The sequence below is a fragment of the Bufo bufo genome, chromosome 7 (assembly GCF_905171765.1).
Source record: "Bufo bufo chromosome 7, aBufBuf1.1, whole genome shotgun sequence".
Lineage (NCBI taxonomy): Eukaryota > Metazoa > Chordata > Amphibia > Anura > Bufonidae > Bufo > Bufo bufo.
The window spans coordinates 187,987,688-188,003,073 of record NC_053395.1 but is presented as its reverse complement, the minus strand read 5'-3'; the positions used below and the strand labels follow the sequence as shown (position 1 = coordinate 188,003,073).

The 15,386-nt window shown below is 44.9% G+C and overlaps 1 protein-coding gene across 1 annotated transcript in view; it reads left to right on the top strand.

The window, feature by feature from the left end:
- MYO3B (myosin IIIB) overlaps positions 1-15,386 on the top strand; it is a 386,918-nt gene that overhangs the window by 348,386 nt on the left and 23,146 nt on the right. Inside the window, exons 30-31 of the mRNA XM_040441512.1 lie at positions 500-937; positions 7,486-7,549. Coding sequence (XP_040297446.1) covers positions 500-937; positions 7,486-7,549 — 502 coding nt within the window. The remainder of the gene's footprint in view (positions 1-499; positions 938-7,485; positions 7,550-15,386) is intronic.

The following is a 15,386-nucleotide window of genomic DNA, read 5'->3' as shown; positions in this document are numbered from 1 at the left end:
GGCATGGCCCGTGCTACGGCCTGCTGTCCCGCGGCCAGATAGCTGAGCATGGGGCTCAGGCTCCCTTCTCAGATGCCATCGCAGCCCTGACTGCTCAAGTCTCCCTCCTAGCTGAGAATATGGAGAGGATAAGGAAGCAGCTAGAGCAACTGGAACAGCAGCCCAAGGCTGAGAAAGGGACTTTTGCACCAAAATACCTTCCTACACCTGGTCCACAAGAAGATCAGCGCTGACCGATCAGACCGGTAGGTTGCCAAACCCCAGGTATCGAGACACCAGGAAACACATATGCCTGCATTGTCAGAAGCATGGACATACTGAAAAGAACTGCTGGCAGTTAAACGGGTATCCCCTAAGGTCAAGGACCGCCCCTCGGGAGGAAGAATACTAGGTCCCAAAGATCCAGCCTTTATGCCTAGGTATGTGGGCGCCCGCCTCGTGGTTGAAGTTAGCATCAACGGAGTAATGTTTTCTGCTTTGATTGATACTGGATCTCAAGTGACTACCATCCTTCAATTCACATTCAAAACATGCCGGAACGGAGCCCAGATGACTCAACCCCCCAGAAATACTGGCTCCACATCATAGCTACCAATAGCAAACCAGTGCCTATATTAGGCTATTGGGAACCTACCTTAGAGATTGAAGATACCAAACTCCCACACCAAGGAGTAGTCGTGATCCAGGTCCTGGAAGATGACAATTGCACTGTGGTCCTGGGGATGAATGTACTCGGCAACTGTTACACTGAAGTGCTGGAGGCCTTGAAGAAAACCCTACTGACCGCACTCCGTGTAACTCAACGCGTCATAAACCAGACCATCCAGGTGGTAGCTGCCCAACGAAAATTACGCAACCGACAGAGTGAAATCTGTCGTGTTCGCATCAAGGATGCTCAGCCTATTAGACTTCAGCCTGGAGCAGAGACCCTGATATGGTGCAAGGCTTGCATCGGTGTCTGAGGTCAGGATTACCCGGCCCTCATGGAACCCCTGCATCTACAAGATCATCCCCTTGTACTAGCTGCTAGGAGCTTGGTCACTGTGTCACATGGAAATGTACTCATTTTCTTGGTTAATCTAAGTGGTGAAGCTGTAGAATTAAAAAAGTACTATCCAGTGGCGTATCTAAATCACGTCCATCAGCAGGATATTCTGTATCCCCTGGGGGGTTTCACTCTGGTAGATAGGGTAAACGGACGCAGTACAGAGGCAAAAGACAAGTTCTTAACGCAAAACTTCTGTGTTTTATTCACACTTGAGGCAAATGCACAAAACAATGCTTTACTTTGCAGTCTTGGTGTTTACTTCACACACAATGGAAAGTACATCTTGGTGTTACTTCATACAAATTGGAAAGTTCATATAAAACAAGTCACCTTGATGTCAGTTCTGCCTCCAACAGTCCACGGCAGGCTTTAGGGGGCCTGTTTCCTCGGCCCATTGGCCTCAGCCCTCCAACCTGGCACCAAGCCTCAGATCCCAATACAGATATCCTGCTGCTGAGCCCAGCTGCCTATTTAAGGACAGCCAGGTGCTGCCAAAAACACAGAGTGGCAATTAAAATTCAGTCCGGTATTTGACCCCACCTGGCTGCAAATTGACCCAGCAGCACACGCTGGGAGGAAAATACCTGTTTTTACAGACCATTGCTTTCACTGTGTCACACCCCCTACTGATGCGGCCCAACAATCGCTCCAAACAGCGGATGCAGCCAAAGACCCGCCTGAGCAGCCCTGGTGGGCCGAACTACATATTGGAGATGCCACAATCTCTGCCAAACAGATCAAAGGTGTGTTGGACTTAGCCAAGGAACACCACCAAGTCTTCACCAAACACCCCCTGGACTATGGTCAAACTAGCCTAATAAAGCAAACTATTCCAACCGGCACTCATCCTCCTATCAAAGAGAGATATAGACCAGTGCCTCCAGCCCTATACCAGCAGGTGAAGAAGCTGTTTCAGCATATGAATACCGCTAATGTCATCTAGGATAGTCACAGCCCCTGGCTGCCGCTCTGGTCCTGGTAAAAAAGAAGAATGGAACCATCCGTTTCTGTGTGCATTATTGCAAGATCAACATTACGCACAAGGATGCGTACCCCCTGCCACAAATTGAGTAGTCTCTAGCAGCCCTGGGATCTGCTGCTTATTACTCAACCCTAGATCTAACCAGTGGCTATTGGCAAGTCCCCATGGCACCGGAAGATAAAGAGAAAACAGCTTTCACCACCCCAATGGATCTGTTCGAATTCAACTACATGCCATTCGGGCTGTGCAATGCCCCTGGGACATTTCAGAGACTCATGGAGAGATGTCTTGGACACAAAAACTTTGAAACTGTATTGCTGTACTTGGATGATGTGATAGTCTACTCCAAGACCTACGAAGAGCATTTACAGCACTTGGCGGAGGTGTTCCAAATGGAAGCCACCATCAGGCGGTGTTTTTACTGGATTGGCATGAGAACTGATATCATCCAATATTCAGTAGGAGTCCTCTGGAAATCGTAGCTATCGACCACGTGAAGCTAGAACCCAGCAGATCCAGATACACCTATGCTATGACAATCATAGACCACTACACCAAGTTCATCGTAACTTTACCTGTAAAGGACTTAACTGATAAAACTACAGCAGTTGCTATGTGGAAGAGCTTCATTCTGCCGTATTGGTGTTCTGACAAGATACTCACTGATCAAGGATCCGCATTCGAGTCTCAGTTGTTCTATGAACTTTGTGCCCTGTACAACTGCAAAAAACTGAGGACCACCGCATATTACCCTCAGGGGAATGGACTGTGCTCAAGGCTGTGCCACCCCACAAGAGGGCCAAGTGGCCTTTGCTTCTTCCTGAATTAGTGTACCTGTACAATAACACAACTCATTGCTCCACCGGGTACATACTACCTCATGTTTGGAAGACAGGGCCGCTTACCTGCAGACCTTGCCCTTTATGTCCCTGTATCGGACTCTTAACCACTCCTTCCCCAATCTAAGTGGGTCAAAAAGCATCAGAGGCGCCAAGAGGATGCCAGAGAAATAGTGGATTCCAAAATAGAGAAGGCCCAGCAAAAACAAAAACAGGACTTTTATCTACATGCGCATTCTGAGCCCTTACAACCAGGAGACAAGGTCTGGCTCAGAAACAATCACCCAGTGAGCAAGCTGTTTAGTCACTGGGACCGCGAGCCATATACAATAGTGGCTGTCCCCTCATCGGAGGTTTATGAGATCCAGAGAGAAGATAAAGGTACTCAGTGAGTACAGTGCAACTGGCTCAAGAAATGCCTGCATGAACCTGTTCAGGAGCAGCCAAGAGAAGTGGATAAGTCACCCGAACTGCCATTGTCTTTAGAAAGTGAGACTCCAACAGAGTTGCCTTCCATGCTTGACCTCCTTCAGTGGTTCTTTCAGCCTCTAATCTGAGTCCCGATGCCAGTTGCTGAGACCACTGCGTCTACAGAACCAAGTTTGATGGCTGATTCTCCTTCACAAGTCCTAGACTCTACCTCAGCCCCCGGAGACTCTGAACTGTCCTTGAGTAGATCCCAACGGACCAACAAGGTGAAGCCATCTGCCCGTTATCGGGAATTCTTAGAGTGAATATTCAGCTGCAGAGACTATAGGAGCCAAGCCATGGACACATTTTGACTAGTGAGAAATGTTGCCCTCTGTTTTGTGGTTATATTTTGGCCTTTTTCATCCACCCTTGTTGTGCCTGGACTTTAAAGACTCCAACCATCAGCCAATAACTATGTCTAGGTGGCACACGTTGGCTTCCTACCTCATGTGAATTACAGTTGATTTTTATTTTTGCACTATGTGTTCCATTTTTGCAACATTACAAGCCAGTACCCAAAGAATGGACTCAAACATTTACCTGAGCTCTTTGTGACCTCTACTGTGACATTTTTACACCAATGTTTTAAAGTTTTTGCAACGTTTAAGTATTTTGCCTATTGTATGGACTCTTTTATGGGTACTACAATGTGACCTCGTTTGCACCTTAAATGGACTTTATGCTGCTAGTCAGATATTTAGTATCCTTACTCCATTGCTCATATGGACTGCCTCTGAGGACTCAAAAGTATTAATGGTCCCACTTTGCCTTGTGTTAGTTTAGAAAGCCTAGTTATTACATTGCCTGATTTACATATGCCCTTAACCTTTTTTTCTCCACAGACTTGGGAGGGGAAGGAGCCAGTATGTCCTGTCTCTTTGGCTTCATGTGCTGTTGCTACACAGGGAGGACCAAGTGGTAGAGTCACAAGCAATCTCAACATTTTTAAAGGGTAACCCCGATGATAAAAAAAATATATATGTTCCTAAGTGCCTTAAGGTACTGTGCACTGTCTTCGGAAAAATGTGTGAAAAGCTACCAGTTCAGACATCAAGGTGACAAAGCATAAAGCATGATTAGGCCTTGTTTGGAAAGGGAATACAGGATAAAGGCTATTTGCAGGCTTTCATTGCATAGTGGTGGGATTACAGAGTGAAGACACCCCTGTGCTTTCTTTGGTACTAGCATCCAGTACACACAAAAGAAAGTCAGGAATGATCGCTTGGTGCAAACTCTTTGGTTCTCTGGTTTATACCGAGAGGGAAACAGTAAATAGACACCCTACTCATACGGGCAGAGACCTAGTGGTAGCCGTTGCTATATCAGTCAGTAATAGTATATAGTCTAAAGAAGCACTCTAACTTTCCTTGGGCACCCATACAGCATACCCTAAGCACAAGCCGAGGGTGGCTTGGTTTTAAGTAAGGGGGTATGTAACAACTCAGAGTGGTGTTACCACTACTGCACCCAGCTACTATCTCTAATGGGCTAATATAATGTAATCTTATGTATGTCTTTCCAGGTCCTACACAATGTGCATTCATAATCTTGTTATGTAACTGTTTATTACATGTAATGTGCCTGGTTCACCAGCAGGTGGCAGCGTTATCCTTAGAGAGAATGGAACTTACCATTCCATTCTCCCCCCTTTGGGTTTGTTCTGGTTGAGACTCCATGTTGGAGCTGCCAGGATTCTAACCTACTTTTTGGATGAACATAAGTCTGACTACAAGAGTGAAGTTCAGCATAAAGAGGAAACAAAGACACCAAGTTAGCTTGTCAGTACAGCAGAGTGAGAGAAAGATATAGCACAGTTGAGTTTGCCTACCAGTTTAATGCTAAAGTCTGCTGGAACTAAGACAAAGCCTGAAACTGTTTGGAGAAACATTTATTCAAGTAAAGCCGCCATTGAACTTCATCTCAAGGTCTGGACTCAAGTTATTTTTTCAAATCCCTCAATTATTCCACCTATTTATTGCTTCCGAGCCAAAGCCTGGGGTCCAGCCGTATCCAGGTAGGAGCACTGTGACACCCATAAAGAGACATTTAGGCCTTCCTACCAAACCTGGGACGCCATATAGAGGGCCCTGGGGGGAGGCCGCCCGTTGCAGTTGGAATGTCAATTCGGACAGAGCTTAAGCTGGAACAAATATCCAGGAACAGCCTCTTCCTCCTGATCCAGCAGATTCCAGAATCAAGCACCACCTAAATATTAAATTTAAAAAACTATATTTTTATGTTTAGGAGAAAGACAAGTGCACATAGTGCAATCAACTCCTAACTAGTTAAAAGGCTTTGTGTAGGTGATTATTACTCACAAATGGCAATAAAATTCATAAAAGGAAGTCCTTTCTAAACTCAGCCTTTGAGTTTCGCCTTTAGCCCAGCTTCCTCTGGGTCATAATCTCTGAGGGAACAGACTACTCTATTGATGAGGACCAAGAACCTAGAAATATTACTGTTGAAACTGTGATAAGTGTCTTCTATATTTTGGCTCCAGTTGCATCAGAGATAATACCCTGAAAGTAGCCAGACTAAAGGCTAGACCTGAGTTGGGGCGATGGATGCTGAGTTTACAATTTGATTGTTACATACATTTTATTGCTGTTTGTATGAATAAACACCTTTACAAAACATGTTAATTAGTTGGGAGTTGCTGACTATGACTGGGTGTTTGTCTTTGTCTAAAACAGAAATGATGGAGTGCTCACCCAGCACTGCTCACAAATATCTGATGTCAATGGACAGTTTAAAATGATGGTAGTAATACTCAACTGGTGATTCAAAGGCCAGGCATGGCTTCTTGCACCTAAAGTTGAGAAGTTGAGACTTTGGGGGAAGGCAGGTTCGTGTGGAGTAGCTGTCATCCTTAGAATAATTACCAATTATTTCTGTTGTGCTGCAATATGGTATCTTTGTTATTTCCAAAAGTTATATTCAGCTTACTTATATATGCAGTGGTCAGGCTTGGGGTGGACCCAACTCTACGCTGGGCCCCCTGGACACCACATGTCGCTGCTCTTTGGGGGGATGAGGATGTGTTCTGCACCCCAATGCGAAATAAGTCCAAAGAGACAGTTTGCAGTAAACCAGTGTGCTTCTTTACTAGAGGTACTGAAGTGCAAAATGATAAAGGTGAGGCATGTGGATTTTCCATTCTCCTCTCTAACAGAAGAAGGTTCTGTGCTGACAAAAGGCCTGAGCTAGCTATCTCTCTGTCTATCTCAAAAGACTGGTACACTGGCCCAAGGGCTGGTGGTCCAGGGTCTGGGGTTAAGTCATCCGGCTAGCCCTCTGTTCAACTGACTGGTGACCCAGGGTTAGTGGCAGAGTATCTGCATATCAGCGTCTTCTTCTGGTCACTTGTTCAGTCTGGCAGAGTCTCTTATGCTAAACACTAGTCCCTATTTGCAGACCGCCAGGGTCTCTTCTACTAAATACTAGTCACTATCTGCAGACAACTAGGAGATCTGACTTCTCTACTTATGTATAGTTTCTAATTGAACTAGAACCTTCTAGTGGAAGAAGTGGAGTGAAGAAGCACAACCTAAACAGAAACAATGTTGCAATTTCAGTCTGTCACAGGCTTGTATAGCATTTCAATACAAGTTTATGGAAATGACTAAGCAGTTTTTCCAGATGTAAACAAGTCTTCAGATGAAAACAACTAGAGCTAAACCAAACAAACAGTCAGTGTCTTTTTTTCCCCTCAAAAACTTTGCATAGTCCTTTATAGTAGTTGTGGAAAATTTCTAACTTCTCAGTGCATAGATAGACAGTCCCAAAGTCTCTCAGTGTTAGCTGGCCGTGCATTAATCCTTTCCACGGTGCAGTGCAGATGTAGTGCAATAAACTTGCAAATGAACAGGATAAATTACAATAACCATATAAAATGCAGTAGACTTTGTATAACTTTTGTACATTCAGTATTGTAAAGCATAGTGTGCCAAACTTAACCTGTCTAATGCATAACTGCATGTACACTATATACATAAATATAAACATATGTACAGGTTAGTAAAGAATGAGGGCACACAGATTTAGTCCATAAAATGTATTTCCTGTACTTTGGTAAAAAAGAAAAGTGAATATATGGAGTAATTGTATTTCCTGGTCAATAAATTACTTTATTTCTGTTTTCCCAGGCAAGAGAATTGTGACACTACTCATTTCACAGAGCCAGACAGCCTGGACCAGCAGTTGGAGAAGGTAATCTTACGTGGAGGCTCTGAACACCGCATTGTTTCTGCATTCCTCCGTCTACTGTTCATAGTTGTGTTCACGGCTATTTGGCTGAACCATGTGAACATGAAACCGTTAGTTATGTTTTGAAGTCTCTGAGACAAAAGCCTAGCTTGCTAAGAACTTGAGTTCTGTGGAAAGACAGGGAGGTACAGTGAAAAGAGAGTATCAAAAGGCTGAAAATTTGCCGCGGAGAATAAAACGCGAGCTGCTCCCTGAGGTGGTGTGTCTGTGCACTCCGCTTAGCTACAGATGTTACAGCCTCTATTTTAGTAAAGACCTCAGGTTCTTTGGTAGCACTTTGATATCCTGCTTGAATTCAATATGTGAAATGGAGGAGTCTTTCTGTGACTTGGAGCACAGTACAAGCTTTGAAGTTTGATCCAATTTTTGCTGCTTACCATTTGATGTTGAAAGGATGAAATGAAGAAAATGTACAGTTTTTTGCCAGTAACTCTGTAGAGCATATGTAAGATAAAAAAAAATATCAAAATCCGTTGGATGATGTACTTAGAAATGTTAAGCAGATTAATACCTTCCTATAGCTTTTTTGCTGATACAAATGAAACACGAGGGGGAAGGGAGAGGGAGTGCATAAAGTACTGGTTTTAAAGGAGCAAGTTCTCAAAAATACCCTGTCATATCAGCTTTTTTGATCACTGGGTGCTAGAGATGAGTGAATTTCTTGAAATTTGATTTGGGGTCGATTCGATTCAGGTCGAATTTATCCAGAAAGTGTTCTGATTGCCTGGAAATGTCTACTTCTCTGTCTTTCTCTTCCTTTCTCTCTCCCTCTCTCGTCTTGCTTATCCCGAATTAAATGTCACAAAACTCAGGTTTGAGAGAATCTCAGAACTTTTTAAAAAATTCAGCTCGAATTTCCAAATTTTTGAATTGATTCGCCCATCCCATACTTGTATAATAGTAATAGCATACTTATATTTTGTTGTGTAGCACCCGTTATAAACTAAGGGTGGAATTTATCATGAGGGTAATATTTGAAGTCAGTTTTGGTGTGCACCAAATTTGTCAAATATCGCTGCTGTTCCTTAAATTTGGTACATGTTTAAACCTGATACTTTTGTCTAGAAATGCTGCTCCTGTTGTTTTTACCCCACTTCCCTATGGGAGCAAGTTTGTGACTTTTTTTTAACTTTTAAAAAATTCAGTGATAAATCTGGAGTGAAACTAATTAACATAGCTAACCACGCTCACTTTACCACCCACATTTCAAAACTGGAGTGTTGTTAAAATACAAAAAGTCACAAAATAGTTTTGCAGTTGGAGACAGAATTCTGGAGTGTAGGGTAGGATAAATCCGCCACCCCCATGGTCTCTGAGCTGTTTGAGTACTTTATTGACAATGAAATATTCTGAAAAGTGAGAGTTTTGGCTTTAATTGTAGTAAATTCCCTCCTTATGTTCCCTCAATGCTGGCAAATTCCGAATTTATCATGCCATGCACTCCAAAATTCTAGCTTCAAAAAGTTGACTTTTTGGAGCTTACTTGAACAAAAATGTTGCTAATTTTTACACCACTCACTCCAGTTTTGAAAACTGGGCTTTAATATTTCTAAATAGTAATGTCATTAACCAAGTATAACAGTCATTATGCCTTGTGCCAGCTCTCAATTTTTCACTTGGCCTGAACTGGCCACTACTTTTTATTGACTCTCCTTTGAATGCTCCAGTGTAGCTCTCTATCTGATAATCCATGTTTTAGCTCACAAACACAAAAGATGGAGCAGCTGTAACAGGGAGCTGGCGACGCGCTTCCCCTCTGCAGCGCCGCCGGCATCCCGCTAGTGAAGAGAAGCAAGAACGCGGCCGGCGTCCTCATCTCCATAGCAACCAGAGGGCGGCGAGGACCCGGCCGCACACGCCTCCTCTGCGTGGCCGGCGTCCTCCATCCCCTAGGCAACGAACAGATGGGGAACTGGGCGCCGATATTGATGAGTCGGCGCTCAGCTGTTCTGAGTTGCGGGGGATGGGTCATGTGACGCTGGCCATGTCACATGACCCATCAGGAGGACCTATTTAAACAGGTAACCTGCTGGCCACAGGTTGCCTGTGATTGATCTTGCTACCCTCACCAGCAGTGATGGTCAGTTCGCAGTGTTCGCCAGCGAACACATGCGGGCTGCCATCTTGACTCAGTAAGCCTTTACCTGTGCCGGGAGCCGGTCTGAAATCAAATGCGGTCACCGGGAGCAGGCAGTTCCAAGAACAGCCGCCGGGGGCCTTCATCGGGCTGTTCTCTGAACTGCCTGCTCCCGGTGACTGCATTTGATTTTATACCGGCTCCCGACACATGCACAGGTAAGGGCTTACCTGTGCATCACCGGACAGGTGAGTCAAGATGGCAGCCTGCATGTGTTCGCTGGCGAACATTGCGAACTGACCATCATTGCTCACCAGCATTTTGTATTGCGCCTTTCTGTGTGTATTTGGACCTCAGCTCTGTTTTTGACCTCGACCTTGTGACCTCTCTGGAATTGACGTGACCTCTTGGCTTATGACTCTGGATTGTGTTTTGACCTCGTTATTGTATTGCTCCCTGTGTACCTGCGTGACCTTGACTTTCCTGACTCTGTTGCGGTACTTCTTTATCTTCTTAGGCCCCTGCACGTGTCTAGGAGAGGGACTGCCGCCAAGTTGTACGCCGTCGGTTAGGACGGTCCGTGCAAGTAGGCAGGGACCGAGGTGGGGTGGAGTTTAGGGCTGCACCGTCGATCACCACAGGCTGCACGGCCCTGAATCTAAGTGGGGGTGACGGTGGCAGTAGGAGATGAGCGCTTCCATTGTGGAAGCGATCATCTCCATATTCATCTGTATCACCGTCCTCAGGACTGCGATACAGATGGCTGTGCTGCGGCGGGGCTGGGGAGGGAGAGGCGTCTCCCTTCCCTGTTCTTCTGATAGGCTGCAGGCACTGGTGCCTGCAGCCGATCGGAGGCCGACTTTGGCGATGCGATGACGTCATTATCATCACGCCACCAGACAGCATACAGCGCGGGACACAGGCCAGAAGAGGCCTGCATCGCATTGCTGACAGCCGCATAGAGGTAAGTATTAGTGTTTTTTTTTTAAAATACATGGCAGTTGGCACAATGTAGTAAGAACCATGGGGGCATCTAGGGGCATTTTTTTGACTGGCACATTATAAGGAGCACCTGGTGGCCCTAAGGCGGCATTTCTTACTGGCTCATTTGTGGGGGGTGGATCTGGGGGCATTTCTTACTGGCCCACTTTGGGGGGGCACTATGGGGGCATCTGGGGGCATTTCTTACTGGCACATTATGGGGGGCACTATTAGGGCATCTGGGGGCATTTCTTACTTGCCCATTTTGGGGGGACACTATGGGGGCATTTTTTACTGGCCCATTTTTGGGGGGCACTCTGGGGGCATTTCTTACTGGCACATTACGGGGGCACTATGGGGGAGAGGAGCACTATGGGGGCATCTGGGGTCTCTAAAGGGGCATTTTTTTTACTGGCACATTATGGGGGGCACTATGACATCTGGTGGCACTAAGGGGGCATTTTTTACTGGCACATTATTGGAGGCATTATAGGGGAGAGCAGGACTATGGGGCATCTGGTGTCCCTATAGGGGCATTATTAGTGGGCACTATGGGGGAGAGAAGCACTATGGGGGCATCTGGTGGCACTAAGAAGGGGCATTTTTTACTGGCACATTATGGGGGCACTATGGGGGAGACGAGAACTATGGGGGCATCTGGTGGCACTAATAATGGGCATTTTTACTGGCACATCATGGGGGCATCGAGGGGCACTAAGAAGAGGGACTTTTTACTGTCACATTATGGGGGAGAGGAGCACTATAGGGTCATCTGATTGGGGCACTAAGATGGGGTATTTTATACTGGCACATTATGGGGATTTCTTGTACTGTCATATTATAAGGATAATTATTACTACTAGGGGGCATTATGGTGAGCTTTACTACTACTGGGGGCTATGGAGAACATGATTACTAGTATGAGCACTATGGGGGCATTATTACTACTAAGTGTGCTCTGGCAGAGAATTATTTCTATTGGTGGCATTTTAGGGAGCAGTGTTACTTTGGTGGGCATCCTGGCACAGTATTAGCTTAGCACAATTATTTTTGGGGGACATTATGTTTATACTATTAGTGTCCGGGACACTATCTACTGGGCGCAGTTATTTTATTTAAAGCACTGTGTGCCAATAACTGTTGAAGGGGGCACTATCTGTCTGGTGCTAGTATTTTCAGGGGGATAATTTCTGCAGTATAGTATTGGGGAGCACAGTATTAGGGGTGGCAGGAAAGGGTGTTCAGAAGATGTGAAGATGATGAAAAAGTGGAAAACTAATGTCTGTTTGTCAATCTCTGCAGAGATGAGAGATGGCTGAAAAATCATCATGGCGGTCTGGTCTGAATGGAGAAGATGAGGAAAGAGAATGTCTACATGAAAGGGGACATCACTGTATGTAAGAGGTATGGGGCGCTATGTAGGAGAGGAAATGCTCTGGCTCCTCCCCCTGCCACTTGCAGAAGGAGGATTCAGAGCTGGGCAGCTATAAGCATGGTGGCGGCTGCAAATGGGGCAGGGTGCTTCAGCCTGGTGAGGATGGCCGAGGAGGGCAGCAGGCCACTGGCAGATGGCGGATGGTGGGGGGAACCACAGGCCTCGAGCAGGATCCGGGGAGGGAGGAGAGGGGAGGAGATTCTTGGCTGTAGCCTGCTGTTGTCTATTGTATAATGTGAGGCAGGCAGTGCAGCCAGGACAGGCCCTCCCCTCTCTCTTTATGATGTGTAGAGCCGGGCTCCTTCACCCGGACCTACACACCTAAATATCGCGCAGCTCCTCCTCCACTCCTCTTTTGGCGCCTTCAGGACTAGAAGAGAGGGAGGAAGTGAAACTGCAATAGCTCCTGCCACGGAGTTGCGTGGTGGGCAGTGTGTGAAAGAGAACTTGGTGGTGATTCCAGTCACAGGGAGGGACAAAGAAGAGTTTGAGTACAGGAGCTTTATGTCGGGGCCCTGAGTATTCAATGTATCTATGTAGGATGAGGGTGAGACTCTTATCTTCATCCTCAACAATATAATTTAAGCTGAACTTGTGTTTGTTGGGAGCGGCCTACTATAAGCAGGAGGGGCTTATAACAATGGGCGGGGCCAAAACTTTTGTGCAGCGCTCTCTACGCGCCACATTTATATATATGGGCGAGGCTTAGAATAAGTTATATTTATTGATGACATATCCTCAGGAGAGGTCATCAATATCAGATCGGCACCCCCACCGATCAGCTGTTTGAAAAGAAGGTGCGCGCCGTGCTGCCTCCTCTTCATTGTTTCCCTGCTCGCCGTTGCATCTGCAGCAGTGAGCAGGTGTAATTACACCTAAGCCGTCCCATTCATTTCAATCGATCGCTCCAATACAAGTGGATACAATATGTACTAATATTGATGTAGGATAGAAAACCAAGGGGATATGACAGTAATATCCCAATGTTCTTTCCCAGAATAAATAATCTCTAGTTTAATAAATGAAAGGAAATACACTGAGATAAAATATCAATCTTTATAACATCATAGGGCCAATTTCATTCTTTTAAAAAGTTGCATTTTTTGTTGAGCCGTTTAATGTTCTTAAAGAAAGTAATAAATGTTGGCCAAAAAAGGTATCAGATAGCCTAAGGCTATTGAACCAGGTAGCATTGATTAAACCTGGGTCCGCATAGGGTCTTTTTTTGGTTCAATTAGCGCGCTATATGCGCCACCTTTTTGTTCTCCTCAGACACCCCCCTTCCCCAGACAAAATTCCTGGGTGCTCCCCTGATTGGTAACTCAATTTAGATAGTTATCTTTTAATATAATCACTTCCATTGCTTTCCATCCATGAAATTGCAGAAATTAGCAGACCTACCTATACATGGTAATACATTAAAAGTCATTATTTTTTCACTCTGGGTTCTTCACAATATAATTACTTTCTCTATGGCTTATTTAATGCTGATAAGCTTAAATGTTAGGCAAAAGAATGCTTTAAAATCAGCTCTGATGATATTTTATCTCATATGGATATAGATATTAATCCTTTCTATAATAGATAGTCATAAATGAAGGCAGTGCAGGAATACCATACAGCAATTGTTGCCCCCCTGGACAGCGGCAGCCTGGGATGGTGATCTACTGGGGAGCAAAAGTGCAAAAGAACATTGATCTCTTAATTGAATTAAATCCTGAGCTGTATGCACTAAACCCATAGGTAATTTTACCTGTTTAAGGGCTCAAGCACACGACCGTATGGATACGGATGACGTCCGTGTGGATTCCGTATTTTGCGGAATGGAACAGCTGGTCCCTAATAGAACAGCACTATCCTTGTCTTAATGCGGACAATAATAGGACATGTTCTATTTTTTTGCGGAATGGAAATACGGACATAGGGCTCATGCACACAAACTTATTTTCTTTCTGTGTCCGTTCCCTTTTTTTTTTTGCGGACTGTATGCAGAACCATTCATTTCAATAGGCAAAAAAAATTGAAGTTACTCCGTGTGCGTTCCATTTCCGTATGTCCGCATTTCCGTTCCACAAAAAAATAGAACATGTCCTATTATTGTCCGCATTACGGACAAGGATAGTACAGTTCTATTAGGGGCCAGCTGTTCCGTTACACGAAATAAGGATTGCACACGGACGTCATCCGTATTTTTTGCGGATTCGTTTTTTGCGGACCGCAAAATACATACGGTCGTGTGCATGAGCCCATACAGAAACTGAATGCGCACGGAGTAACTTCTGTTTTTTTTGCGGACCCATTGAAATGAATGGTTCCGCATACGGACCACAAAAAAACGGAACGGACGCGGAAAGAAAATAAGTTTGAGTGCATGAGCCCTAAAGAGAACCTCCTCCTGCTCTATAACCTGCTGCCCGCAGACTGCACTGCATTTCCCAGGTGACAGGTTCTCTTTAAGGTAATATTGCTGCATCACACGTAGGCTGGGTATGTAGAGGGGTGCTCCGTTTTTAATTGATCTGCTTAACTATTTATTTATTTTTTTTGAAAGAAGACCTGTCACTTCTCCTGATATGTCTGTTTTAGTAATTATTTGAATTCCCCATGTAGAACCCTTCTGGAGCATCTATTCTTAAGACCCTATGTTGTGCCATTCCTCTATTATTCCTGCTAGATGTTTATGAATAAAGGAAAAACTGGGTAACATAGTAACATAGTAACATAGTAACATAGTACATAAAGCCGAAAAAAGACATTTGTCCATCCAGTTCGGGCCTGTTATCCTGCAAGTTGATCCAGAGGAAGGCAAAAAAACCCTGTGAGGTAGAAGCCAATTTTCCTCACTTTAGGGGAATAAAAAATTCCTTCCCATCTCCAATCAGGCAATCAGAAGAATAACTCCCTGGATCAACGACCCCTCTCTAGTAGCTATAGCCTGTAATATTATTACACTCCAGAAATACGTCCAGGCCCCTCTTGAATTCCTTTATTGTACTCACCATCACCACCTCCTCAGGCAGAGAGTTCCATAGTCTCACTGCTCTTACCATAAAGAATCCTCTTCTATGTTTGTGTACAAACCTTCTTTCCTCCAGACGCAGAGGATGTCCCCTCGTCACAGTCACAGTCCTGGGGATAAATAGCTGATGGGATAGATCTCTGTACTGAACCCTGATATATTTATACATATTAATTAGATCTCCCCTCAGTCGTCTTTTTTCTAAAGTGAATAACCCTAATTTTGATAATCTTTCAGGGTACTGTAGTTGCCCCATTCCAGTTATTAC